Source organism: Colias eurytheme, chromosome 26, assembly GCF_061535395.1.
Source record: "Colias eurytheme isolate Ceu_HAF_F1 chromosome 26, ilColEury1 Martin Lab GWU primary, whole genome shotgun sequence".
Classification (NCBI taxonomy): domain Eukaryota; kingdom Metazoa; phylum Arthropoda; class Insecta; order Lepidoptera; family Pieridae; genus Colias; species Colias eurytheme.
The window spans coordinates 3,560,469-3,588,337 of NC_143005.1; the positions used below are offsets into that span (position 1 = coordinate 3,560,469).

Below are 27,869 nucleotides of genomic sequence, written 5' to 3' on the forward strand. Positions count from 1 at the left end.
ACCAAAACTAACACCAGTTAGGCTTATATAGGCCGTAAGTACACCAAGAACTATTGAGATTGCCAGAATAATATCATCCTAGTAACCAGGTTTGAGGCCATACAAATAGGGAACTATATTTTCTATCACCAAAATTTATATTTGTCATCAAGTTGTATCACCTAATAAATAGATCTATCACCACGGAATATTTTCGTTCTCAGATAAACAAAAATTGTTCCCAGGTATCAATTATCAAATTAATGTTAATATATGTGTTAAATAAGAGATCGATAACCAATAAAATTATATTGCATTACATGAATATAAACTTTTATAATTTTAATGAAAAAATGATCAAAGGGGCGGAGACAAATTGGCGCGCTTTAAAAATTAAGAATAAATATTGATTATTTTAACTTTAACTAAGTGTTTTATCTACTATTCTGCTAGCCATAAGCCAGCTATTTTAAACCAGCGCTGATTGTTCAGTGGTAATTATTTTAAACAATAAATATTGATTATTTTGACTTTAATTGTTTTATTTACTACTCTGCTAAATTTAAATATAATTTATACTACCAGTGGAAATTTAGAACCTTGGGAGTCTAGTAAGGTAGCAGAATCTTTTGGTTGAAACGATGATGACAACCCTAATTTTTTATTTGAACTTAATGCAATTTTCTAGTAACATAATATGATTTATTGGTGATCTCTTTAAATTAGTTTGCTTAAATACTTATTAGGACACACCTATTATAATACATATAAAAACATTTTATTTGGTACTAGACCTTATATCTCAGGATTTTAGGTGATTTATTGTGGAACTGATTTTGCATTGTTTGGTGACTACATTTTGGTGACAGATCTACTATTTTGAGGACAAACCCTATTATTTAAGAAACACAAAACTAATTAAATTGGTGATAGATTAAATGATACCCATACAAATACACCAAAAACTATTGAGATTCCAGAACATTCTTATGCCTTCCTGGTCAGGAACCATGTTTGCATGGGAACCGCTTTTCCCTTCATGGAGACGTGGCCACGATAGGTCAGCTCGAACTGCTCATCATAGTTGTCTTCGCGCATCAGGTAGCTGTGGACAAAGATAATTTGGATATATGTATAATATCTGGGAGCAGTATAAAAGCATATAGCAGTTATATAGCAGTATAAAGGCAGTATTAATTCCAGTGTGATAGTGATGGTGCAATACGAGCATAGCGCTGTCATTTTTCCAGACTGGAATTAATACCGCTAACCGCTGTAAGACATAATGGTAACACCACTGGTAGTAACATGAACCATTCTTGATGTTTAATAAAATGAAGTATATTGGATAAAACATAGCGTAAATACGTATTTATTTTAATAATTACTAAAGTGGCAAATATGTAATCCAGAAAAGAATAGTCGGCCGTGCCGCTTTTTTGCTCGACTTGGCGGGTTATGATTGATCGAAACTAAATGGTACAATATGTGGGTACAAGGCTCACATGCCATAAATAAATATAAAAATTGTAAAACATTATAAAGTTGTCACAGTTCTAGACAATCTTTTTCTTCTGGTTATGAATCTGCAAATCACTCTGTAAAGAATCCAGTTATCTATATGTATGGCATTTTGACATTTGACGCCTATAGTTAAAGTTTAGCAAGTCATTTAAGACGAAAGAAATCAAAGATGCATATAAAAACACCTAGAATTATACAAAATAAAAGAATTGAATTGATGCAACATTCCAGACCGAAGGCAGAATCTTAAATCTACCTACGCAAGAAGAATTTTAACGTGCGTAAATATTGCAATCACGTATGCTTAGTTTAAGGTTAATTTTAATTTAATTCTTGACCTTGGCAGCTTCAACAGTTACTAAAATATGTTACCGTTGCGTTGTGAACTTGATGTAGGTACCTATTTATCATTATATGTGTAAGGAAAGGTAATCAGCTGGCCAAATGCCGGTTAATAGATCCTTAATAAAATCTGACATAATATTTTAAGTTATTTGTACGTTGGTTGGCTCTGTGATTTGAACAGTTGTTATATTGTGCAGATAAAATATTGAAATTTTGTTAGGCTCATTTTGACTCCAACTATTGATTGAAGTCGATGGCCTTAAATACTGAGCCACTACGGCTTTAAAAAATGCCTCCTCAGATCAGGCACATTCTTGCAATTTCATCCCACAATTAGACTTATTAAGATACATCATAGATAGTAATTTATATATACTCGTTATGTTATTATCGTAAATCATTGATTAATGGTCTCATCAGCCCATTCGGAGAGATGTAATTAAAAAATTGGTTCCTAATCATTTGGAACTAATTATCAACGCTAAAATTATGGATACGCTCCAAACCACACTCGACTACGATAGGAAACTATTATATGGCTTCTGTCAGTAAACCGGTAACGAGATTAAAATGCACTTATTTGTTTTCACTGTTAAGCGGATATATCGGATTTTTACTACTTTTTGACCAACAGACGCTGATCGAGCTACTTTTTTAAACGTCGCCGTAAAAGGAGGTCTTATGTTCGCGCCATTTTTGACAGTTTAAAAGTCAATGAGTGTTTGAATTGTACAAAATTTTCGGTGATAATGGAGTCGTTTATGGATTTCTATTTTGACGAAGTGTTCATTAATATGGAGAGAGATTGTCTCAATGATAGATACAAACGGCGCGAACTTGTGCAGTATTTTAATTCTGTTATCGCTGGATGTGCTAAAGGTGTAGTGTTTATTAATAGTGTTGTTCTTACTTCTTTTCCTAACGCTAGTGATGTACCGATGACGTTTGAGTTTGCAAGTTTTCGAAAAAAGGAAAGTTTTATCATTTGATGTCTTCATAGTTACGCACACGCACTTACAAAGTATTATAAAATAATATAGTGTTGCTGTGTGTGTGTATCTGTCTATTTAAAAAACACATGTTAATAAAGACGCTAATAAAAATGCAAAATAATCTAAGAAATGGCCTTAAAAATGCAAATAAACTATTATATCGTGCAGAGTCACGTTCATAAAACCAGAATTATCGAAGCGTTTCTAAATGATAAAATCAACACGTCAATCCCATTATAAACGGCCCATCCATTTAGGAATGACACAGCATGCAAACATTTGCATTACTTTGGTTTTTATTATTAGAATAAATCAAGACTATCGCTTGTCCATCGTTTTAAATAATGGTTAGTCCATCCAGGCATGCCATATAAGACAAACATAGGAACAAAAGTGAAAAGTAAATTTTATTAAATATACATATAGAAAAAGTTGGGTATTCTAAGATGAAAAATGCAATAATATAATAATTAATAATTAATATAATATAAAATGCATGTCACCGTTTTCTTACCATGCTTTTGTGTGAAGTTAAAAACCACATTTTTTGTGAAACTGAATTTTAATTTGATAGTGTGAAAGTAACTTTTTGTATTGTATTTGTAGAAGTGCAGTTTGTTACGCTTGCGTTGCCTTCGTACAAAAACTAAGACTAAAAAGTGGTGTACTACTAATTATTACTTTTTGGGAAATTGAATTATGTTATTTACGCATTGTACACACAAATTTCAACAGATTGAATATACATTAATATGCGTAAAATGACTAAATCAAATTATTCGAAATTTACAATATTTATTTTACAGGGCAAAACAAATCGGACAATACAACATGCAAGAATTTCGTCAACTCGACCCTTCGGTACCACAACAACTGCAAAGCCAATAATGGTGATGTTTGCCTCATGGGAAAGTATCACAACCTTCTGTATATTGCCATGAAACTCGCGTTTGATTGGAGCCTGCAGGATAATGGCGTCGTGGCTTCACTTTTGGATGAATTATATGCATGCGAACGAACTTTTGAAAGGATATTTTTAGGTAAACACATATTATTTTCTTGATTTATTTATTTAAATAGTGGCCGTCAATATTGATTTTTTCTTTAAAACTTTGAATTATTCTGTCTGTTTTAGTTGCTGTATCTATCTTTAAATTTCATCTTCCATTCAGAACTAAATAGTATCAAAATAATTTTCAGGGGCAATATTCGGAACATCAGCACCATTCTTCTTAGCTGGGTGGAAATCAGACTTCGTGGACAGAGAAGAAAATCTCCACGCTTTAGTCTTCTTCCTAGATCACGCGACAAACGCCAATCTAGAATTCCGAGATGACGATAAGACGTATCGCTTCATAGACGTCCCTTTAGAAAGCTGTGGAAAAGCCTCCCCAGTACGAGTTGTTATTCAAATGGGAGCTGCAGAAATGCTAATGATTCTGCTAAGGTTTGGGGCTAGAATCACTGCGGACCATGTTTCATCCAACCCTATAGAATCAATCTTGGATAGGCTCAATGAATACAATAGAAAATATCCATATGAACTAGTCACATGTCTTAAACTAACGTTGAGAGCGGTGCCTCATTTAAATTTGACAGTTGATAAGGATGCAGCAAAGCGATTGGAATTGCCTGAAGATTATAATTACCAGAGAAAGATTGCATTGGAAAAGTATGGGGATATATTGAATGATCATTTGGTTCCTTCGTCGAGGTGTGGGTTACAGCCGGTAGAATTAAAGCATCTGTGTCGATGTCTAGTTAGGCAGATATTGTGGAAGAACTTTGAACTACCTTTTGGTATACAGAAGTTGCCTATACCATTATCTCTGAAGAAATATCTGGATTTGTTCGATGATTAAAATACCGATATTTATGTTACACTTGATTTAACTTCTAATAAGTTTATCTGTACTCGATAATATCTCTTGAATTCTAGTCCCAATAACTTAAGTTTTCTAAAACATGGAATGAACTATTTTGGTAAAGATAATAATATTATTACGAAGTTAATTACGGAATTACCGAATACAGAGCAGTGTAGTCTAGTCACTTTTGCAATATTTTATGTACTAAATAATATATTTGTGATATAAATAAATAGTAAATATTAATTAATTAATTATTAATAATTGTATTATTGATTTAATTTTATCCTAACTTATTAAATTAATATCCTCTATTTTTTTATTTTGTAAAAGGTAGTTAATATAATTGCAAAGACAGCTAAATTTGTGTTGGTAGGAAATATAGGTACAAAATGTTGGATTTCACACTCACATTTATATATACACACACCCAAAAACCAAACATTTTCAACCTCAATCATATTCTTAATGTATTTTTAATTGTCAACTTTTGTACACATTATCCAAGTAAATAATAAGTAATTAAATTTGATATTTTTGGTTTTATGGCATTCAAATGCTTTATAAATATAAATTTATAAAAAATTCGTCAAATTCTTGCATGTCGTATTATCAGATTTGTTTTGCCCTGTAAAATAAATATTGTAAATTTCGAATTTGGTCCCGCCTCGTGATCGAATTTTATCTATCCATACTAATATTATAAATGCGAAAGTAACTCTGTCTGTCTGTCTGTTACTCAATCACGCCTAAACTACTGAACCAATTTTCATGAATTTGGTATGGAGATATTTTGATACGCGAGAAAGGACATAGGCTACTTTTTACCCCGGGAAATAGGATAGGTTTTATCTCGGAAATCCCACGGGAACGGGAACTATGCGGGTTTTTCTTTGGGCGAAGCTGCGGGTGGAAAGCTAGTTATGTATAATAATTTATAACGAAAAGCAATCTAAACATTACCTATAAGTATCCTCGCTAACATTAATAGTGCCGGGCACGCCCGTGGTCTCGCAGCGGCTGGTGAGGTTCACGGTGTTCCCGAACAGGCAGTAGCGCGGCATGCGGTGCCCGATCACACCCGTCACTACCTCGCCGGAGTGGATGCCGATTGTTATACCCTGGGATAAATAGAAAGAAGAAAAAAGACGTGTGGCACTCGGGGACTGCCGCGGTAAAGCTATTGCATGCTATGCCTTCAAGCCACACCTCCACGCCCGTCGGAGTGGGGAGCGTGAGGTTTTTCGTTACGGAATTTCTGGATTCGGTCCCCGCGCTCAAGGCCCGCGTTAAAAGCTATGCAATAGCTTAACAGAGACATAAATTTATTGCCATTTAAATCAACAACATAGACCATACATTAATGAGTGACAAATAGTAAATCTTAGAGAACGTATTAGCAGATAATTTACAAAATGTATGAAAAAGAAATCAATAGGGTGCATTTAAAGGAAAGGATGAAAATCATATAATTGATGGCGTAAGTTGAGGGAAGGAGAAGATAAAAACAATATGCAAAACATTAACACATAAGAAGAGAATAAAGATATAAATCTTTCAGAGATGGAATTAGATGCCTTATCTTTGCATTTTGGAAGTGGTATAATGTTTATAAGAATTAAAATTTTGCGTACGACTAGGACGCACTTAAAAAATAGGTACTAAATAATGAGAAAATTGTCATTATGTTCAACACTGATAAAAAATAAAAAGTCTATGCGTTTGAAATAACACCGAAAAGATATGAAACCGAAAACGTTACACTACCTACATTGTTTGAATCGTACTGAAACTATTCGAAAATGAAATATGCTATGACTATCACTAAAATAAATATCATAATCTACATACCACTGGTTCGCCATCAACGGTGACAGTTTTGGAAAGATCCATCATTTCCAAAGCTAATAAGCAGATGTGTTTTGCATGACCTTCCTTGTATTCGGGCAATCCTGATACTGCCATGTATTTATCTCCTACTGTTTCAACCTGAAATAATTAATTGGTATAAGGTGTAAAGTTTTCATTATTTTTCGACAATAAGTAATATTACAGCATCTTGGATAAGTCTTCTTTCGGAAAATATTTGAGGCAAGAGACGGATACAATACAATAAAATATAATACAAAAAGATTCATTGCAACCAAACAACACAATGATATGCTTAAATGGAGATGGATCGTTTAATTTCTTTAATACTTAAACTTATATTCCTTCTTTTTAAAATAATTTGAACAAATTAATATTTTCAAAGCTGATTATGACACGAAATAATATCTTCTATATCGAAATTGCAATGTAAATGTGATTTATCGCAAACCACTTCCAAATAATAAGCGGAGTAACGGAAAACGTAAGGTGCTAATTGTCTTAACAGAGATTCACCATTAACTTGGACACTTTTGTTATATTATTATCGACTTTGTTATGTCCGCATATTTGACTACAAAATACCTTATACACATCTGGGTTCCTCTTCGGGTCGGTCAGGACATCAAAAGCTGCTGGACAAGTCATTTAACATCTTCACCATCTTCATGGCGCCATTATGCCCTTATTTCTCTTATGGTCGATGTTTCTAGCGCAATAGTTAGCGAAGCCCACAATACCAAGACACTTTTGTTATAGTGTTCATATATGTAAATTCTAAATACCTTATACACATCTGGGTTCCTCTTCGGGTCGGTCAGGACATCGAAAGCTGTATACAAATCGTTTAACATTTTGACAATCTTCATGGCGCCCTTATGGTCGATGTTCCTGGCGCAATAGTTAGCGAAGCCCACAATCCCACTAAAGAGAAGGGTCACAGGATCGTATCTGCGAGCAGGTACGGGACGACGGTGGCGGAGTTCTGTAGCTACGCTTTTGGGAAGGACTGAGTAGAGGAGCCTAGAAGTATGGAAAATTCATATTTTTTGGGACGTTTTATGGGAAGGGACAATAATACAAAATATATTGGATAAGCTACCAAAGTTCCGATGTAAAAAAATATTGTAGATACTACGATATGTATTTCTAAATATGAGTCAGACACCGATTATTTTGTATTTTATCCAGTTACATCTTTTTCAAATTCTAAGTCAGTCTATATTATATACTCTATACAATGTTTCACCAATTTATAGTATGAAAATAAAATTAACAACAGTTGATTGTCCATTTGTTCGTTTCGAGGTTGATTAAATTTAATAACATTGATCGCATCATGTAATGTTAACAAATTTTTTACATACCTATCAGTCTTCTGTTTCTCTGCCTCCAGTTCCCGATAAGTATGTTGCAGTTTATCAGTAAGCACTTCCAAATTCTGCGTCAGTTTGTAATCAGCTTCAAACTGCTCGGACATCAACACCAAGTCTCTGGTAGCATCATGCAAGGGTATGTCTGAGATGCAAAGTCCACGGCTAAAAAGTAGTGGTCAATAAGTAGCTGTAATTCTGAGTAAAAGTCATTTAAGATGTTATTGAATGTGTAAGGTGATTGGCATATATGTAGTAGGTTTATTCTTTTGTGTAAAAATTGTCTTACCGGATCAAATCATCGAGATTAGTGACACTGGGGTAGCATTGAAACACGACCACATCGGTTTCAGGAATGTATAGCATTTGACCCTAGAAGAAAATTTTCTATAGGACGTTCATAATCAACTCACGGAATTTAGTAAAAACATCATAGGTGTTTGAACTCATGTCAAATAAAATATTTTACCTTCAAACGTAAAGGAGCAATTTCCTCATGATGGTTAGACACACTCATTTCTTCAGATTTGGTTTTCAACACGTAGACAGTGTTGATGTGTGCTAACACATTGGAAAATGTCATTACCAAGTGGGGACGAACCTAGAAAAACATAAATAATTAATACTGGACCAACGAGTGTGCCGATTTTTTTTTATAATGGTATGTAACTTCTGTCTGTCTTCATTAACCCGAATTTTATAATAGTAGAATTTTATAGTAGTCCATTCGAGTTAGCTTTAGCTATTATTGGTGGGAAGTTTTAACAGATTAGAATTTCTGACTCTCAGCCAAAACATGAGCTAATAATTCCAAATGTTTTTTATGTGTTTAACTAATCAGATGTACTATTTTGCATTTCCTATGTTAGTAATTTTTTTAATATCTAGCTTCATAATATACAAAAAGGCATCAATAATAATGAATAAAAATTTAAAATATGTAAAAAATATAGGTAATAAAAAAAGGTTGCTCATACCGTATCCAAAACATCGGTAATCTTGCATCCAGGCTTCATAAGCCGTGGAAGAAGCCGAGTGACAGAACGACCAGCTTGTACTATATTTAGTTCACGATCGAACATAAGGTGGAAGGGAAATACTCTGCAGAATGTTGCTGGACTCACTTTTGGCTCTAGAATGGGAGTTTTTTATGAGATTGATAATAAAATGTGTGCGTCTACTAGTGTACACACGTAAGAAGTGAAACTTCTTTATGACCTTATTTTTCAAAAAATAATTTACTATATTATGCAACTTTACAGAAATACGTCGAATCACGATACGATAAGAAAAAGATGGCGCGTAACGGAAATATGTCACGCGTAACGAAACAATGTTACACTAATTTTTTTTCCAACCCCGATAAAGAAGTTTCACTTCAATAAAATAGATGTGGTAACTGGTCAGTGATGAAGTATGTAAGAATTTAGAGGTTAGCCTAAATCTGAATGAAAATATTCAATTTAAATTGATAGATTAAAAACAGCGGGCGATTACGAAGTAGCAATTTTGTTATAGAGTTTGAGATGTATTGCTAGAAAAGAAGGCAATAATAATAAATAAAATCATATATAATATTATGTATATGTACTTTTCTTATAGAGAATAATATGGCTCTATAAGAAAAGTACATATACATATTAATATGTATGATTTTATCTTTTAGACCAATAAAAAGCCACATTCTGGTGTATTACATTTCATCATTTGCCACATAATATTTATATGAATATCTTAATGCTCAATTTGAAACAAATTTTAAATTGTAAAAACAATTGAAGTAAGCCTTCTTCTTCAATGTATTGAGCTGTAGTCACACGTAGTGTATTAGCTTACGTCTTACGAGTTACGTCAATAATACAATACAATGCTGGTAATTGCAATGATAATTTTCCATAACTTTACGCTAAATTAAGGCGGTGAAAGTACTCAACACACATAATTTAATTGGCATTGTTTTGGTCTAGCTATTGCGGCACAAATCATATAAAATTGTGAAATTATCCCCATTAACTGAGTTTCACATACATTTTCAGCTCTCGCACTTTTAAAACTACTAATGTTTATGCGTTAAAAGCCGAAAGCGGATGTAGATACTGTGATGTGTTTGATATCATGTTTGATATTCAATAGTTTTTCGTGTCAAAACTACTTTTGATTTGGCAGTTAATGTACACATTTTTTAACATACTTTTGTTTTGGTACTGCGGATATTTGGCCGTCACCATTTTTTTTTAAGTTTTTGGCACAAATAATATTATAATGGATAGTTAAGTAGCCAAGTAGGTATGTAGAGAAAGTTAATTCTTCCCCCAGAAAAAACAACAATAATATTAATGGTTATTTTCTTTTCAAAAATTAGTAATTTCTTCAAGCCATACAAAAAGCGTCGTTTCACCTCCGGACTTTCTATAGATATGCAGTACCTTATACCTAATAGTTAATACTGTTATCAAATTTTCCAAAATTCTGTTGCTCCAATTAGCAACAGTTTGATCTTAAAACTAATGGAAGCTTTTAAGTTTTAACATTATTTACTTACCAATAGAAAGCGTCTCAATCTCAGTCATCTCAGGAGCCGAAACCCTCCCAGTAGACGATGTCTCCGTGATGAGGAACTGCACGTGGTCGCATTCCTCCTTCGTCTTCAAGATGTCCACCTGCACTTCTGTGTTGTGGAGCTTGCTTGTTACCGTCTAGAATTTAAAGTCTCCACTTTAATAGATGTGTTTTACCCCCAGTTATAGATATATTTTTACCCCCAGTTATAGATGTATTTTTACCCTAGTTATAGATGTATTTTTACCCTAGTTATAGATGTATTTTTACCCCCAGTTATAGATATATTTTTATAATGAAAATACGTGTGGAATGTGTGCCGTCGTTTTAGGGTATGATGGTAAGGGGGATTTTTGTACTTCTTTCATAATATTCTTGTTTTATTTCATTCTGAATAAAAAATATAGTTTTTTTTTGTATTTTATTAGGTTTGGAAATTACTATTTAACTACAAGAATATAAGATGTATTTTATGTATCCCATTATTCATCCCTTCGATTCGAACACACATCGGCCTTCACAAATAAAATACAAAAAGGTCCAATTAAATATTGTCATCTATCCACTATAAACTATCCTACTCTATTTACTGTATTGTTAAATCGTCAATTATTTTGAATATAAATAATGATTACAAAACGTACCTTAACAATACCAATAACAATATGCTCCAACCCCGGCCTGTCAGAATAGTAGTGTAAGACAAGCGCGCCATCTTCCGGCCGCTCCGTGCAACGGAACGACGGGGAGCGCATGCCGGGGTATAATGTGCCAAGGTGGTCGTGAAGACCGTCTAAGTTCTGGAATTATAGATATTTATATATACATATAAGTAACGTTAATATGTGAACATATTTATTTGCTTTTTATATGTAGTAGTTAAATAATAAATGAAGGAATTTGCGAAGTTTTTCTGTGTATGGGAGTTGATGAAAACAAAATTGGTTGAAAATATTTTACTTATAGCAATATTCTTTCATTAAGACGATACACAAAAAAAAATCCACTGCTTGGCGGGCGGAGTCTAATAGCTCGCTATCGCGAACGCGGGTGTGCGCGAAGTCATTCTTGCAAACTCGCCGCGCTGCCGCTGGCCGACTCGGGACAAACATGTATGGAGTCGTCATACAGTTATAATATTGTTATACTGTATTTATTTAATTGTTGATTTATTGGTTTTATTTTCTTGCTTATAAACAAATAATCTTCTTTTTAACAACTACTTAGACATTATTAATAATTATTATTATTTCGTAATGTTAACTTTATTACAAAATAATACAGGTTATAAATAATCTTTAAAATAACAAAAAATATTGTGACAGACACGCGCCATTACGACCAGTTAAAAAGAAGCACACACCGGCACCTTGGCTTTCACCTGAGCTAAAAAGCCTTTCGTTGAGGAGGAATCGTGCTAAATCCAAACTTAAAACTGCTCAAACGGACGAAGCGCGGGCAAAGTACAAACGTATACGTAATCGCTGCAATGTATTGTGCAGAGACGCTCAACGTCGTCATATCCACAAGTCTCTTGAGAACGGTGATTCAGTTTCTAACTGGAAATTCTTGAAAAGTTTAGGCGCTGGTAAAGTGACTCATAATTCTCCTAACAATCTCGACATTGAACAGCTAAATGGGCACTTTACATCGTCTCCTTCTCTTGAAACCAGTAAGAAAAACCGTACTCTTGCCAGACTCTCCTCGCTCCCTACTCCTGACTATCCTGCTTTCCTTTTCAGCCTTGTTACTGAACGGAATGTTAATAAAGCGATATTGTCAATATCATCAAACGCAGTTGGCTGTGACCTTGTTAGCCGTAATATGATCATTCCTATCCTTGACCTCATTGTACCCATCATCACTCACATATTCAATACCTCCATTTCCACTAGCGTCTTTCCAAGTGTTTGGAGAGATGCACAAGTTATTCCATTGCCTAAAAAATCTAATCCTAATTCCTTCTCTGATTACCGTCCCATCTCTATACTACCTTTCCTCTCCAAAGTCCTTGAACGTCTTCTTCACAACCAACTCACCTCTTTCCTTAATACACACAATATCCTTAGTGATTTCCAATCTGGTTTCCGTCCTGGTCATAGTACGACTACAGCTCTTATCAAGGTTACTGACGACATTCGTGCTGGTATTGACAATAAGAAGCTCACAGTACTGGCTCTGCTGGATTTCAGCAATGCCTTTACCACCGTTGACTTCGACATACTGTTGGGTTTGCTGCGTTTAATTAACATATCTCCTTCGGTAACTGACTGGTTTCATTCCTACCTTACCGGTCGGAGGCAGCGTATCATGATAGGTTCTAAACACTCGTCTTGGTGCGCAGTCTCTGCTGGTGTTCCGCAAGGCGGTGTCCTGTCTCCTCTCCTCTTCTCCATTTTTATCAATTCCTTATGTTCCCGATTGACGGCTCTGTACCATATGTATGCAGACGACTTACAGATTTATACCCAGTCTACTATCGTTGACTTACCTAAGGCAATAGATTCTTGTAATAATGAATTAGCCTCTATACTTAGTTGGTGCGATGATTTTGGTCTAAACCTAAATCCTTCCAAAAGCAATGTCATCATAATCGGCAGTCCTTATCTTATTTCTGAAATCGACTGGGGTATTTTGCCTAGCGTCAAAATCGGTGGCGTAGTCTTGCCTTACCAAAAGGTAGTCAAAAACTTAGGTGTTCTGTTTGATCAAACGTTATCCTGGTCTAATCATATCCAGGAATTGAGCCGTAGGATTTATGCTGCTTCCGCTACGCTCCGAAGGCTTCGTAACTTTTTGCCCATTCCCACTAAAATTATGCTAGCACAATCCCTTCTACTTCCTATTCTTGATTACGCTGATGCATGTTTTCCTGATTTATCAGTAGAGCTAACTGATAAACTTGAGCGACTCCAAAATTTTTGTATTAGGTTTATTTTCGGCCTTCGAAAATACGATCACGTTTCTATCTACAGAAAACAGCTCAAGTGGCTCCCCATCCGTTTTCGCCGGAATCTTCATTTGTTGCAATTACTGTTCCGTATCCTTTTTGATCCTTCTGCTCCTATTTATCTCAAAAACAAGTTTTCCTTCCTGCATAATGAAAACTATTCTCTTCGCTCGGCTGATAGACTCACCTTGAGTGTTCCTGTTAGACGTACTCACTTCCTCGCTAAATCGTTTGTTGCCACTGCTGTCAATCTTTGGAATTCTTTGCCACTACCTATTAGACAAGCTAAAAATATATCTTCATTTAAAAAACTTTTGCGACGACATTTTCTAACTACTGCTTTCAACTCGGCACATTAACTATGTATTTACATATTATTAACTATACACTGATATGTATGTATGTATTTGTAGTATTTTATATTTGTTTTATGTAGTATGTATGTATTTAATAATATGTATCATGTATTTAATTTATAGTCATATAAGTATATGTGTAAATTGTATATAGTATTACTATTGAAAATAATTATATATATTCGAGTGTAGTATATTTATCTATATGTATCTTTATTCATATATCTGTCTATATATCTATTTTAATTATTATTATTTATTTATTTATCTTGTTTTTGTTTTTTGTTACTTGTCTTTTTTCTACCTACCATCGTAGTTTCAGTAAGCTTGTTACCTTTTGCCCAGGTTGCCTGGAAGAGATCACTTCTAAGTGATAAGGCCGCCTAATAAACTATACTTTTCTTGTTTTGTTTTGTTTAAATTAGTTATAAGTTAAATATAATTGTACTAAATGTATAGTTTTATTAAAGAGTAATAAATAAATAAATAAATAAAATTGTTACTCTGAAAAAATGAAATGGTACTCAATAACGCGGACTACTGAATTGATTTAGATAGAATTTGATGCTGACGTAGATATTACATCATGCCCAGAAATGAAAGGTACTATTTCTGAAAGAAGTTATAAACCCTAATTCTTCTCAGTCAAAGTCAAGAGTGGAAGATATCACTAATACAGTAAAACTGATGCGAAACTTTGGATGTTAATTTGTATATTTTTTTGTTAGTTGTTACTTAATCACGTCAAGACTACATTACCAATTTTGATAAAATATAGCTAATTGCCTGGATTTACACATAGGATACTTTTTATCCGAACTGAACACTTCTGTGGGATAAAACAGGATTCACGATATAACCTAATTCCACGCGGGCAAAGCCGCGGTCGGAATGATATTTTTTTAAATAAAAAAATTGTTTTAAAAAAAAACACAAAATATATTGACGCATGTATTTATTTTTTGCACTCTATTATAATTGTAATTATTCATTACAAATAATCAAAATAAAATAGCCAGAACAAAGTTAGGCCCTGGTAGGGTAGGTAGGCAGGTACAGCAATGTGAGACGAACACTGGCTTATTTATACCAAAAATAATGTATTATAAACATTAAATTAAGTTTACAACAAAAATACATAATATTAGCTAATGTGAAAACGAATCAACCAATCATACCACAACAATGAAATGTGCACACAAATATTCATCCAAATCGGTTCATGTGATTAGGAGGAGTGACTGCAGCGCCATCTTCCGGGCCCAATTGTGTTTCCAGATCACCCAGGAACTCAATTTAATATACTTACACAAAATTTTTCGAAATGAAAACTCACATTACTATGTAAATATGAATATAAACCTGTTTTAGTACTAAGCAATTTCCCGCACAGGTGTAGTAAGTATAAATGAAATAAATATCAACATCAAATTCTTTATACAACATACTTATCTACCACCTACTAAGAAATGTAATTCTTAAAATTTTTTCGTATTTTTTTAAATATAATACTACTCCAATGAGCTCCTGTTCCATATTACATCCACCATACTTCCACTAAGTTCACCATAATTTTTTATTTCTTTGCACTTTGTTGCTTTTTGCTAAAAATGGAATCATGCGATAAAACCAGTAGAGCGTTGATAACATACATTTTTGACTGAATAAAGGTACTTACGAAGGAGTGGGTTCACATTGTGAACAATCAGTGGGTTTATTTTCCTTCTGGATTCCGGATTTCTGAAAAGATTATTTATGCTATAAATGAAAAAATCTTACACATTCGTTATGTACTTAAAACAGGGGTACATATCAAATATCGTCTATACCAATTATCATCAAATTTAAAATAAAACCAACTTACTTCATTAATTTGTTCCAATTGTAAGCATTCTTTTTCCTCCAACCTTTATGTTTCTTCTTTTTATTTTCTTTATTGTCCCCATTTGTCTCATTTTGTCTTATCGTGTTGTCACCCTTTTTTACGATTGCGCAAGCGACACAAGTTCCCCGTGTGACGGCCGTAGCGGGAATGACTCGTGCAGCGATCGGGGTAGGAAGGTACAGGGCGGCTCTCGCTATATTGGCTGGTCGCGCGCTAATTTCAAGTATTTCTTGTTTATTTCAAAACCATCGCATATTTCAAAATTCTAACACGGTAGACGTATAGGTTGTATATTTTATAGTTAATATCCAAAAAGTCGTAACTTTACGTTTGTTATTTTGAAGATGCCAGAGATTAAAAAAAAATAACAATGAGAACTTTGTATTTTTTTTCTATCGAGAAAATATCATGGAATCATGTTTCTAAAACGGTAGACGTATTGTGTTACTATTGAACTTTCTTGTCAAGAATTTTCATCACGACAACTTTAATAATATAAAAATTACGAAGGTTTGAAAAGGGCCGTAAATGTTAGAAAAATTAATTCATCACCTTAATAATGTTATTTTTGTACTTGCAATTAATAAAAAAAATCTTCATCTATAAAATTATTGTATGTTTGATGATAGACAAAATATTATATCCAATTCGAATGGGCTATTGTGAAACAATTTAATTATTATATACCACATTTATTAATATTATGTAAAAAAATGGTGTATGATAATTTGTGTAATAATAGAAAACTGTTCTGTGTAAAATATACAGAAGAGAAAATAAGTGATTAGTTATTACTATGAATTGTTTCAGGAAAATACTTTTAGGATTATTTTTATTAGCATAACAACCTGTAAGAAATCACGAGGCGTAGCTCCAAGCACTTGCAGAATTTTGTCATATCCAGAATCTTGACAAAACTCGAAGAAAGTCATCCCGAAGAGCTCAAGAATTTCATTAGCTGGGGTCTCTGCAATTAATATAAACAATATTAAATGTAAATGAACAATTCCATACTATGTACATAATGCATTGATTATAGCGCCATCTAGTGTACGGATTTTGAAACAAATTAAATTAAGAATAATTATTATTCTAATCTCTATACCATGGAGTCGAGTATAGAAATAAAATAATTTCAAATATATAATATTATTATATAATTTTCAACTTACGCAGAACTTCAACAGCAGCAGTAATCAAATTGTATGTTATTTCATCTTCATAAATCTGTCGAACGAGAAAACTTCCTTCCATCGCAACCTCAGCCTTTTTCCTGGAAATTGTATAAAAAAGAATAATAATTAATGTATTCGAATTTTAAATAATTTTGTATAAAATAAAAATCATTACTTGATTTTTTCCCATGTTTCCACACCATGCGCCTTCATCACCAGCAACTCTAAGGCATAGTTTACAAACCCGTACTGAAAGAGCATAAAAATATCATTAATATTCTACCATATTATATTTATTTTCAATTTAAATAATATTTAAAAATAAAAATTTTACCATTTTGCTGCCTGTGTTACCGCTTCTGAAAATAGAATTTTGATATGTTATTTCAGCGCCCTCTAGTATACGGTGTGCGCACTATTACTAATCTGTGGTAGCGAATGAAAGTTGAACCAAAATAGCCTATAGATGGCGGTAAAGATCTAGTTATTGTTTTTATTTGCAAATAATTGTTTTTCTTTGTGATAATCATAAAAAATTATGCTTGAGAAAAAAAACAAAATAAAATATATTTTGAAATATATTTTGATGTATTTAGTGCATACATACTTTTTGATTTACTTTTTGATGTATTTAGTGCATACATACTTTCTGTTAAAATATATTTTGATGTATTTAGTGCATACATACTTTTTATATTCGATATACTTAAAACAACAAAAAGATTACTAAAAATATTTCTTTAAAAATTATGTGAGAAGTAATATTTACTATCAACAGTGATGGTAAGTAAAATATGTCTCAATATCTTATTATAATACAAAATAGTTCTTCAAAGGAGCAAAATATGTAAAAAAAATAATTGAATGTGCAATAAGCATTAAAAAAATAGTGAAACAAATAACAATCCTCTATAACTTACGTTTTCAGGTTACAGGGATAGTTTTATACAAATTATACTATGATTTTTTGTATCGAAGCCATATAATTCGAATCTACGTAATGTTTTTGTTCATTTAGGCCGAAACGCTTCACTTACACAACCAACCAAGCCAACAGTTAGGCGAATACTGAAGCCTGATTGGAGAATGGCGGACCGCTGTACAAAATGGTCCTTAAAATTGAATTTTATCGCAAAATATAATAAATAACTGCTATATTGTTAAAAGAAAATATTTTAATTGAATATTCATGTATTTATAAGACTTGAATTAATTGGTTTTGTGGTTGAAATAGCTTCTGGAAAAGCAATTTTCCGATTTACGTGGAATAACCCCTAGATGGCAGCACGCATTGCATTATTATAGTAGTTAGAAATGAAAACTATACTTATAGCAAACGATAAACGATTAACACCATTGTTCAATAAAAGTGTAATAGCAATTATTTTTATAATACCATTTGCGTTATATAATGAGTCGCTTGGAATAATGCTAGACTTTTACGAATTATCTATTGGTTTCATAATCATAAATGATAACTCCCTACTTTCTATTTCCACCTTAAAGTAAATTGTAAAAGAATAAAATTATCATTTTGCTTGAAGTTTAGACCGCTAGTGAATCCACAGGGCAAAGCTACTAGTAGGTATGTATAATTAACCTTTTTTTTTTTTTTTTTTTTTTTTTTATAGTGGGGAAATCTTCCAAAGATACCCACGGCCCCCGGGGAAGGAGCCGTGGGTTATGTCGGATTCTTACCGACTAAAACCCCACTGTGTAATAAGTAACTATTAAATTTTTCATTGACGTTAGGAAAACCTATCTCACAGGAAGATAAAATTTTTCCTAGCTATAAAATAAAATTATTATATTGCGGCAACGATTATTTCCCGAGGGATTCTTACACGTATTCATTGTGTGAAATACCACGTTAAATAAAAAATAGAGAGTGAGAAAATAGTGAGTGCCAAGCACACGTGTCAGAAGTGAAACTTCTTTGGCAAGATTCAAAGATACCAAAATCGTCGCCTTATTCCTTGACGTGATGGTATTGCCATGACGCGACCTTGAAATTTTACTCTCAACGCACCTAAAGAAGTTTTACTTCAATAATAATTATTATTCTAATATGCTATATAAACATACGTTTAAACAAATAGAAATTAATTGCATATAACCTGTTTATTATTTATTTATTTATTTATTTATATTACTTTATTGCACGAACAAAATTAGGACAAAAATAACATTAAAATACAAAAGGAAGGCATAGTTTGTACAAGAGTATTATATATGGGTACATAATAATATAGATAGAAAAAAATTGAATACTTCGTATTGACGTAATTTATTTTACTTTATGGCTCTATAAATTCACTATGACCTTAATCTAATTATAAATTAAAACAAATGGCGGTCTTATTACTAAGTAGCGATTTCTTCTAGACAGTTATTTTATTATTTTAACATTTTTTAACCGACTTCAAAAAAAAGGAGGAGGTTATCAATTCGGCCGGTATGTTTTTTTTTTTTTTTTTTTTTATGTATGTACACCGATTACTCCGTGGTTTCTGAACCGATTTACGTGATTCTTTTTTTGTTCGATGCGGGATGGTGTCGAATTGGTCCCATAAAAATTTTATTCGGATAGGCCCAGTAGTTTTTATTTTATGAGCATTTTTGTCTGTATTTGTAAATGTTGCAAGTGCAAGTTTGAAGTCGGTTGTTTTTAACGCAGTTATTGACTTGTTACTTTAGCAAAGTCTATTCTAAGAAAAGACGAATGATTAATAACATTTGTACGTTTAATAAATGAAATTATTCTGCTTGTTTTAAATCCGTAGACTTTAATAAATTCTTTGAGACGTTGATGATGAGTAATGGAATGCGATATTAAGTTGTACAAGCTGGAATCATTTTTGGTGAATTAATTTTGATTATGTTTAATCTATTTGGATTGAAATGGACTTTGGATTAAAATGTCTGTTCTACATTACATCTAATACTAGCTTACCGCCCTCGGCTTCGCCCGCTTTGTCTAAAACCTAATAAATTATATACCAAAACCTTCCTCTTGAATCACTCTATCTATTAAAAAAAACCGCATCAAAATCCGTTGCGTAGTTTTAAAGATTTAAGCATACAAAGGGACATAGGGACAGAGAAGCGACTTTGTTTTATACTATGTAGTGATTTAAACTAGTTTATTAGGGACCATATTTAAGTACGTACTAAGACTCTACAATTAAAATTAAAATATATAATTATAGTAAAATGAGATAGATTAAATACAATAAATCTACTTCTACACAAAAACATATTATTGGTATCACTTGGTATCTTCTTTTCCCCTTTCAAGTCATAAATTGGCAACCAACTTAATCGATACATTCAAATTTTCTTCAAAATTGTGTTTATGTATTTGCATGAATGTATTTATAAATTATATCTGTAAATATTGTTTAATTCTTTAGAATAAAAATAAAGTAGTGAAATATAGTTAAATCGCTGAAAATATGTGTGTCAACTAGTGAAAAAATGAGAATTCACAATGAAATGACCCCGAGCTATATATGTTTGCTAATCGACTAACTTATCATACTGCTGTAAAACACACACACCCATCAAATTTCCCTTGAATGTATCACTCCATTTATGTAATTAGCTTTTACTGGTTAGGGCTGACAAAAAAGTGTTTATGAAAAAAAAATGGAGATTCGTAGTAAATGGATCTTTAAAGTTGATTTTTGAAACAATAAAGACAACAATTAAATGCAAAAATTATTGGAAAAAATTGTAGAAAATTGTAATAATCTTTTTCTGTATAATTTAATCGCGCCAGAACAATGCTAGAAATGTTAGTGTAATGGCGAGTTGAAATGCTAAAGGCTCTATCTACGAGTTGACCTTTAAAAGTCACCTTCTCTATACAATCGTAATAGAATTGAAACGAAACATGACACGATTTTTTAAACGTTACATAATTTCACCAGGCATAATAGCATTTAATGTAGGAATATCAAAATAATAATTCAAACTGAAATTCTCTACCTTTAGGCTATACCTATTTAGTACCAATATGTAAGTTTTTTTATATTTGTCTCTATCAGGTATTATGCATTTTTGGCGTGTTAATTTGCGGGGCAACCTTCTTGTATAATTTTGTCTCTTTAAAATAACATGTTAAATTAAATTAAAAAATGCGATATGTAGGTATATTTAATTTTAGTCCCTCTTATATACTGTTATGTACTTATTATAGGAGAAGTGATGATGACATAAATTTTCCATCAAAAATGTAATCATTCCCCTTGTTCACCCCTAAACGTCTCGCCCACGGTATTGTTGCATGGAAATCTGTAATTTTGGATCGCATGTTTCGCCAAGGACGCGATTTTGTTGCTTTTTATTAATGGTGTGTTAGCCCTGTATGATTACTTCGTTAGTTACTTGGTTATTTTTGGTGATTTTTTGTTCTGTAAAGCGAGCATTGGCCTTATAAATGGATACTTGTTGGATAATTATTATGGTTAGATAGAATCGGGAAATAGTGAATTTTCAAAGAATTTTTCAGTACTTGACTTTGACTCAGTTAATTAGATAAACTTCATTGGGATAAAATAAAAATATGTAAATTTCTATAAAACTATCAAAACATACGGTAAAATATTTAATCAATTTTGTGCGTCAGCTTACAAAAAACACAAAGATGGTCAAGTTAACGTCTATTCTAATTGAAATGCGTCAAAAAGCATGAAATTTTAACATTACAACAACACAGCCAACTAAGTTTTAAAAACATTTAATTTGAAAATCTTTTATGGACCTTGGTAAAGTAACAATGAGTCTGTAGAAAACTTTCGCTTCTTGAAGTATAACAAGAATGATAAACAAAAACATTTAATGATAAAATTTAAGTTTCAGATTTTAAAGTGAGAACACAATTTGAATGTTAACTAGTTTAGCTGAAGCGTGATTCGCCTGTTTAAATATTTGAGTACATTTTTCAGAAAATGCCGGGCAGCTTTTTCATTTTTTTTGTGTTCATCATCATGTAGGTATTATTTATTTACTTTTGAAGTGAAATTTTTTTAGGTGCGTTGAAAGTAAAACCTCATGTCATGGAGGCGACGATTTTGGTATTTTTGAATCTTGCCAAAGAAATTTCACTTCTGACGCCTGTGCTCGGCACACTCGCTCTTTTTGAGATTTAGCATAAGAATGCATTTAAAAATTAATGGTCTTATCGCTACGTAGTGATGTTGCTATGTAGACAACAAAACGAACGGAGAGAAGATATACCTATTGTGGATACTTCATACTATAATATATAGGTATAAATAAAAGGAATTAGCTAAATGCTATATGCAATCACTTTTCTGAGTTCTATCTCATGGAGGATGCATGATAACATTTTTCTTCACCGCTTGGAAATAGGACGATATAAATCATGTGCAGGTAAATTGAAAAGATTCAATTTGAATTTTTTGCATCCACGTCTAGAGGTCCGAGTTTCCAATTTAAACTGGTTTTAAACTGCTCTTTTTCGTGTGTAATACCTTAAACTGAAGTTTAAACTGTGTTACGTCAGATTGTAATCAGAAGTTCAGAGGCGTTTTATGTAATGTTGCTTTTTATATGAAACATTTAGCTTATTCAGTACTACGGAAGATGTCAAGAATAATTTACTAAATATTATAAGTAATGTAAATTGGTTGTTTTGCTAAAAAAATGAACCATTTAAATGAATGTTATTTGCTCTGATGTTTTTTATCATTATGTATCTACATATGTCGTAGACTCAAGTTAGATCTGAAACATAAGACTTTATTATTACGTATTTCACAACTCTGTTTTCATACATAATGGTACGTTCAGACGCGTGGCAAGCAGCCTGGCAAGCAGCCCGGCAAGTAGCCCGGCAAGCAGCCCGTGCGCTTAGGGTACAAACAAACAAACACGGGCGCATGCACTAATAACATGTTTACATACCGTGCTTGTGCTTGTTGAATGTCACTTTGAACGCAAGCGTCTGAACCCACCATAAAATGAGAATGCATGTCATGCATTAAATTGACTATAAGACAGTGCGCGCACGAGCAACTTTGTCTCCGCAACTTTTTTGTCTCCGCAACTATTTTGTCTCTCCCACCCATGGGCTAGTATGAAAGTGCGCGCACGTAGCGACGCAACTCCCCATACAAACTGATGGGAGAGACAAAATAGTTGCGGAGACAAAGTTGCTCGTGCGCGCTCGCTCTAATGTGAAAAGTTTGTTCCGTTGATGGTGTCATTCTATGTCAAGGCACACCCAAGTCTGCATACAATTTTATTTCACCTTTCTTTTAACTTTAGAAAGCAAAACGAAACAGCATTAACTAAAATAGTTAAGTCTCCTTTTTGTTTACAGAAAAATAGTATTGATACTATTGAAATTGTTTACGGTGTTTTTATTAATTTTCGGATGGTTCCAAGTTGGACTTGAGAAGTGAGAGTTTAATAAAGTTGTTCTTTATTTTACAAAAACTTTCCTTTATTTTCATTTTACATGTCTGTATACAAAAACAACATTTAAAACGGTATTAATTATTAAAACATATTACCTATTCTATTATTTTTCCTTCCACATTTACTTACCATTTCGAAATCATTTCATGCGCATAAAGGCAGATGATAGTCTATTTTCACAGACTATAAAATTTCAAAACTACCCCACAGTATTTGTAATAAAAACAGTTTTAAATTGAATCACTAAATCCTCTTAAATAAATTCACTAAGCTCCCAAAGCAGTATTTTAGCGCTCGCTCCTGCTTTTGCTTGTAACTTAATTAAATGTTTTTAAAAAGCTAGTTTTGAGTTGTTTTAAAACTCGTTTCGCGGATTTCAATTATAAATGCTGTTGCATTGAAACATTTGCTGAAGTGACTCGAAAAAATGTAACGAGAGTTTTGATGGTCATTTATTTGAGTGAGTTTTAGTTTAGTTGAGTGGTTGGTTTCTCTAGGGGTAGTAAAGATTTTTTTTGTACTTGTACCTTGTTTATTCGGGTTTAAATGTTTATAGTGGGTTTATATGTTTATAGTAGATATTAAGATCAGGTAAGGGTCAGGTAAGATAAGGGTGTTTATATGTTTATAGTAGATATTATTAAGGTCTAGCTGCACCTAGCTATGCAGCCACGAAATTTTACTCTTGGAAAATTGTTACGTATTAGTTAAAAAGTATTATAGGTAGTTATTATCATTTACTATGTAACTGAGCTTATAGTTAAAAAATTATCAATGAAAATAGTATTTCCCACATAACCTAGACACAATATAACATATAATTTCATTTTTATTAGATCTTAAGTACTATTAATTAGTTCTCTTTATATAAAACACAATAATATGGCAAATTCGCATGTTTTCATGTAATTTCGTCCAGAATTCACTAGCTAACAGCGGCCATTATTTAAGTTGTACCATTAAACAAGACTATTTCTTACATAAGATAAACGGAATGTTGTATTCAGGGATCACAAAATAAATAATAAAAACACAGACATATGAGTGAATATTATTTTATTTAAATACTATAATTTTATGAAGATACATGCAAACTCAACTTATATCGATAATTAATCGATCGCGACTATATCAAAAATGTAAGGCTCCATTTTTGATATCTTCTTCTTCCTAATAATAATTTATTTAAGCGCGAAAAATTTGCACTAATAAACAGAGATGTACATTGTACATAGTTAATTTAGTTTCGACTTACAGTACGATAATCTTCTAGGATTAAATTAAATTATCACACATAATTCTAATGTTAACTACATTTTACTACAAAAGTTAACTGATAATTTCTAACAAAGAAAAAGTAATAAATAACTTTCCACTATCCAGACACTATTTTACTTCCACAGAACTTTAAGTCCTATGGGAGTAAATTTCTCCTGCAGGATAGAGAAATCAAGCTGAAAATCGTTGGTGTAGATATATTACTCCCTCAGGCATATTTACTGACACGATAGATTCCTGATTTTAAATTCATGCTGAATTTTTCTCGAAAGTTCTTTCATACATTTTCGTTTCTATTAAGGTTTTAAAAGCTCCGAATGATTGAGTAAACCAAGAGTAAACATACTTTATTATACACCAATTTAAGGATACAGTTATTTAAATATACTATCGGTATCCTTAAATTAATTTAGATTAATTATACAGTTTTCTCTCTATAAGAACCATCTTCGTACTTCAAGGAATATTATAAAAAAATAATTAACGAAATCGGTTCAGCCGTTCTCGAGTTATGCGCTTACCAACACATTTTGCGATTCATTTTCATAAGATTGTATTATATGTTTCGAATACAGAGGGAGCTTTATCGCTAGCAGCAATCTCTTCCAGGCAACGGTTAAATAGTTACCACAGGTTTATCTAACCACATGAAACAGTTAAGTTTCAAACGGTAATCCATAAGTAATTCCCAAACATCACAAGATGTAATTGTACGTTGATTGAGCGCTAATTATATTTTCCATAAAATAACATTGGCATCAATAACACGAACATGCATATTCAATTATTATTCAAATTAGTGTGCGTCTGTCGTTTCAATTTATCGATGGAAATGTGAATTTATTGGTATTTATGGCTCTTAGACTATAATACATATTATATGAGGAAATAAGCAACAAATTCTTCTTTTAAAGTTTTAAGTTCCTTGTTTTTTTAAATACATGTAAAAATATGAAATATTATCAAAAAAAATTATCTTTTACAAAGTTTAAATTTCTTCTATCAACATTCAACATACCATACGACGTCTGTTTTTCAATATTATTTTATTTTACAATAATCTATACTAATATTATAAAGAGGAAAGGTTTGTATGTATGTATGTATGGTTTTCACGCATAAACTACTGGACCGATTTTGATGAAATTTGGCACAGATAATCTTTAGACCCCGAGAAAGAACATAGGCTACCTTTTATTGCGAAATATGTACCACGGGCGAAGCCGTTATGTTTTATTGAAACTTTTCTTCCCTTTTCTTATTGTCTCTATCTCTCTTCTTTTACATATCCATCTCATGCACCAAAGGAATAATTATACATGTATTGCTTCCAGTTCTGAAAGCGGGTTAATTAATTCAACTTGTTAGTCTTGTCGAGGCGTGTACGGTGTATATTGTGTCGTATATCTGTTTACAGCCAATTACAGCTTCAAAGACCTTGATATACATGTTAAGGTTTGCAAAGTGAGATGATGGTTGGACAAAATATTGATAAAAGGTGAATTAAAATAGTTGAATATAGACAGAAAGGGAATAAAAAAATACAATAAAGGTTTATTAATTCCAATTTTTGATAGTAGCTAATGAAATAAATCAAATCTCGATTATTATGCATCGCATCTAACCAATCCAATTTTTGTTACTAATATTGTATAATTATAGCCCGATACTATTGTTTGTTTGTTGTATACTCCCGTTAAAAGACTTTGATTGTAAATATATTATTTATAAATTTATATTTATAAAGCATTTGAATGCCATAAAATAAAAAATATCAAATTATTGATTGTGATAAAAATTTGTACATACGGATAGTTTGTATTTTGGATAAACGTTTTTATCTTACTCAAAACGGAAATAGCACACAAATAATTTCCACATACGTCAACAAATACACAATAAATCATTTACTTACCTCAGAACTTATGTAACATTAAGTTGTAGAGCTTCTAACTTACATGTACCCATTGTGTAGTGTAGTTAATACTGATTTTGGAACTATGCCGTTGCATAGCCCATTGTAGAGCGATTTATTGACACTGTATAACCTAGTTTCACTCAGGTAGTGGGAAAGGGCTTGATTCAATTAATTCTGAGTTGTAATACACATCTATGACTCGCTACACTGTTTAGATTGTAAGAGTAGGCAAAGGAGTGGTGGGTCACCTGATGGTATTAACGTTAACGTTAATTTTAACATTAACGTTAATTTTTAAACATAATATTAAACTTATAAAAACAGATTGTACGAAAAAATCTTACATATTTTGATGCAGTCACACCTAAAGCTGAACCTACGCTTGTAAAGCTCATGTCTCAACTAGGTACTTTAAATTCACAAAGGATAAATCAAAACCTCAAAAACATACACGTAGCATTAATGCCATTTCATTTAATTATGGAGTATAGGTTTCAAATACAATTAATTTTGTGATTGTAGCTGCATTCTCGAGTCGCGTAGAGCTATGCTACGAATAAATTCGTAGGCCGTAGCACATTCTACGATTGTCCGCCAAAAATCGACCTCTTTCACTCTGACGACTCTCATCTGTGATCCACTGCACGTATCGCGTTGAAACATTTGACAAAATTGCATTGTAGTAGGAAAATAATGATATATGTTCGCAGTATTTGGATAGGACGCTCTAAAATACGTGCAAAGAATCGAGCCATTGTAGTCATAGCATAAAATTGTTGTTATATCATTTATTTTAGCTTTAATTTTCTAATTCATCAATAATTAATCGCAATTAGGATAAAAAGCAATATCATTGTATGAATAATTAATTTCACTACTAAATAAATAAGACTAGAAAGCAGTTAATTTATTTGATAACCATTCATTGAACTAAAAATTAATTTATAATAAATAACAACCACTAACACTTTGATCTATCATATACACTATCTGCATTTATCCCCACAACACAATAGTGACAAGGGTCAATTATTACAAAGAGAAATGACAAAGGGAAATAAGTGTAGACTTAATGAATATACACGAAGTCATAATGAGCTTTATTCTCCTCGCTTATAAATTAAAACGGCTTCATGCATCACGAGTCTAATTAGCAGGTAATATGGCTTGTAGGTGACCTAATTATCTAGGTTTCAATGTTTAAGATTTTAACACATTTACAGGAAGTTGTTAGATGACATATTTCTTTAACATTTTATGCAATTTTATTAGTATTAAAGCGCGTCACACACGGTGAAGATACTATAATATTTTATGTTAAGAAACCCGAAATTTTGTGTCAGTGTTTCGG

The 27,869-nt window shown here is 32.3% G+C and overlaps 2 protein-coding genes and 1 long non-coding RNA gene across 4 annotated transcripts; 1 reads left to right on the forward strand and 2 right to left on the reverse strand.

Moving 5' to 3' along the window:
* Window positions 1-930: 930 nt before the first annotated feature.
* On the reverse strand, window positions 931-17,939 carry Gycbeta100B (guanylate cyclase soluble subunit beta-1-like). Of its 2 annotated transcripts, none has more exons than XM_090116680.1 (15): window positions 17,796-17,939; window positions 17,210-17,231; window positions 17,051-17,124; window positions 16,873-16,973; window positions 16,549-16,667; window positions 11,154-11,309; window positions 10,493-10,646; window positions 8,928-9,082; window positions 8,420-8,551; window positions 8,240-8,322; window positions 7,945-8,115; window positions 7,363-7,600; window positions 6,560-6,697; window positions 5,672-5,829; window positions 931-1,084 (listed from the first exon to the last, which is right to left on the reverse strand). In XM_090116680.1, exons 2-15 carry the CDS (start codon window positions 17,210-17,212, stop codon window positions 967-969), a joined length of 1,800 nt encoding a protein of 599 aa, XP_089972806.1. In that variant the 5' UTR covers window positions 17,213-17,231; window positions 17,796-17,939; the 3' UTR covers window positions 931-966. The 2 variants fall into 2 exon arrangements, with proteins under 2 accessions (XP_089972806.1, XP_089972805.1); XM_090116679.1 differs by having other exon boundaries at window positions 17,210-17,234.
* stops (SOCS domain-containing protein stops) lies at window positions 2,598-4,834 on the forward strand. Its single transcript, XM_090117003.1, has 3 exons — window positions 2,598-2,727; window positions 3,647-3,880; window positions 4,041-4,834. The coding sequence occupies exons 1-3, from the start codon at window positions 2,598-2,600 to the stop codon at window positions 4,700-4,702; spliced, it is 1,026 nt and encodes a 341-aa protein (XP_089973129.1). The 3' UTR covers window positions 4,703-4,834.
* Window positions 15,340-16,252, reverse strand: LOC149897117 (uncharacterized). The gene is made up of 3 exons (XR_016458229.1): window positions 15,680-16,252; window positions 15,494-15,555; window positions 15,340-15,419 (listed from the first exon to the last, which is right to left on the reverse strand). It is a non-coding gene; the product is annotated as an uncharacterized LOC149897117 (long non-coding RNA).
* Window positions 17,940-27,869: the final 9,930 nt, after the last annotated feature.

What these genes read in the sequence shown, in the direction of transcription:
- stops (XM_090117003.1), top strand. Translation starts at nt 2,598, where the DNA reads ATGGAGTCGTTTATGGATTTCTATTTTGACGAAGTGTTCATTAATATG. An exon ending in TATCGCTGGATGTGCTAAAG is followed by an intron (nt 2,728 to 3,646) that starts GTGTAGTGTTTA and finishes TTTATTTTACAG; the next exon opens with GGCAAAACAAATCGGACAAT. An exon ending in TTTTGAAAGGATATTTTTAG is followed by an intron (nt 3,881 to 4,040) that starts GTAAACACATAT and finishes AATAATTTTCAG; the next exon opens with GGGCAATATTCGGAACATCA.
- Gycbeta100B (XM_090116680.1), bottom strand. An exon ending in TTGTTATTGGTATTGTTAAG is followed by an intron (nt 10,647 to 11,153) that starts GTACGTTTTGTA and finishes TTTAAATTCTAG; the next exon opens with ACGGTAACAAGCAAGCTCCA. An exon ending in GTTAGCGAGGATACTTATAG is followed by an intron (nt 1,085 to 5,671) that starts GTAATGTTTAGA and finishes CTTTGTCCACAG; the next exon opens with CTACCTGATGCGCGAAGACA.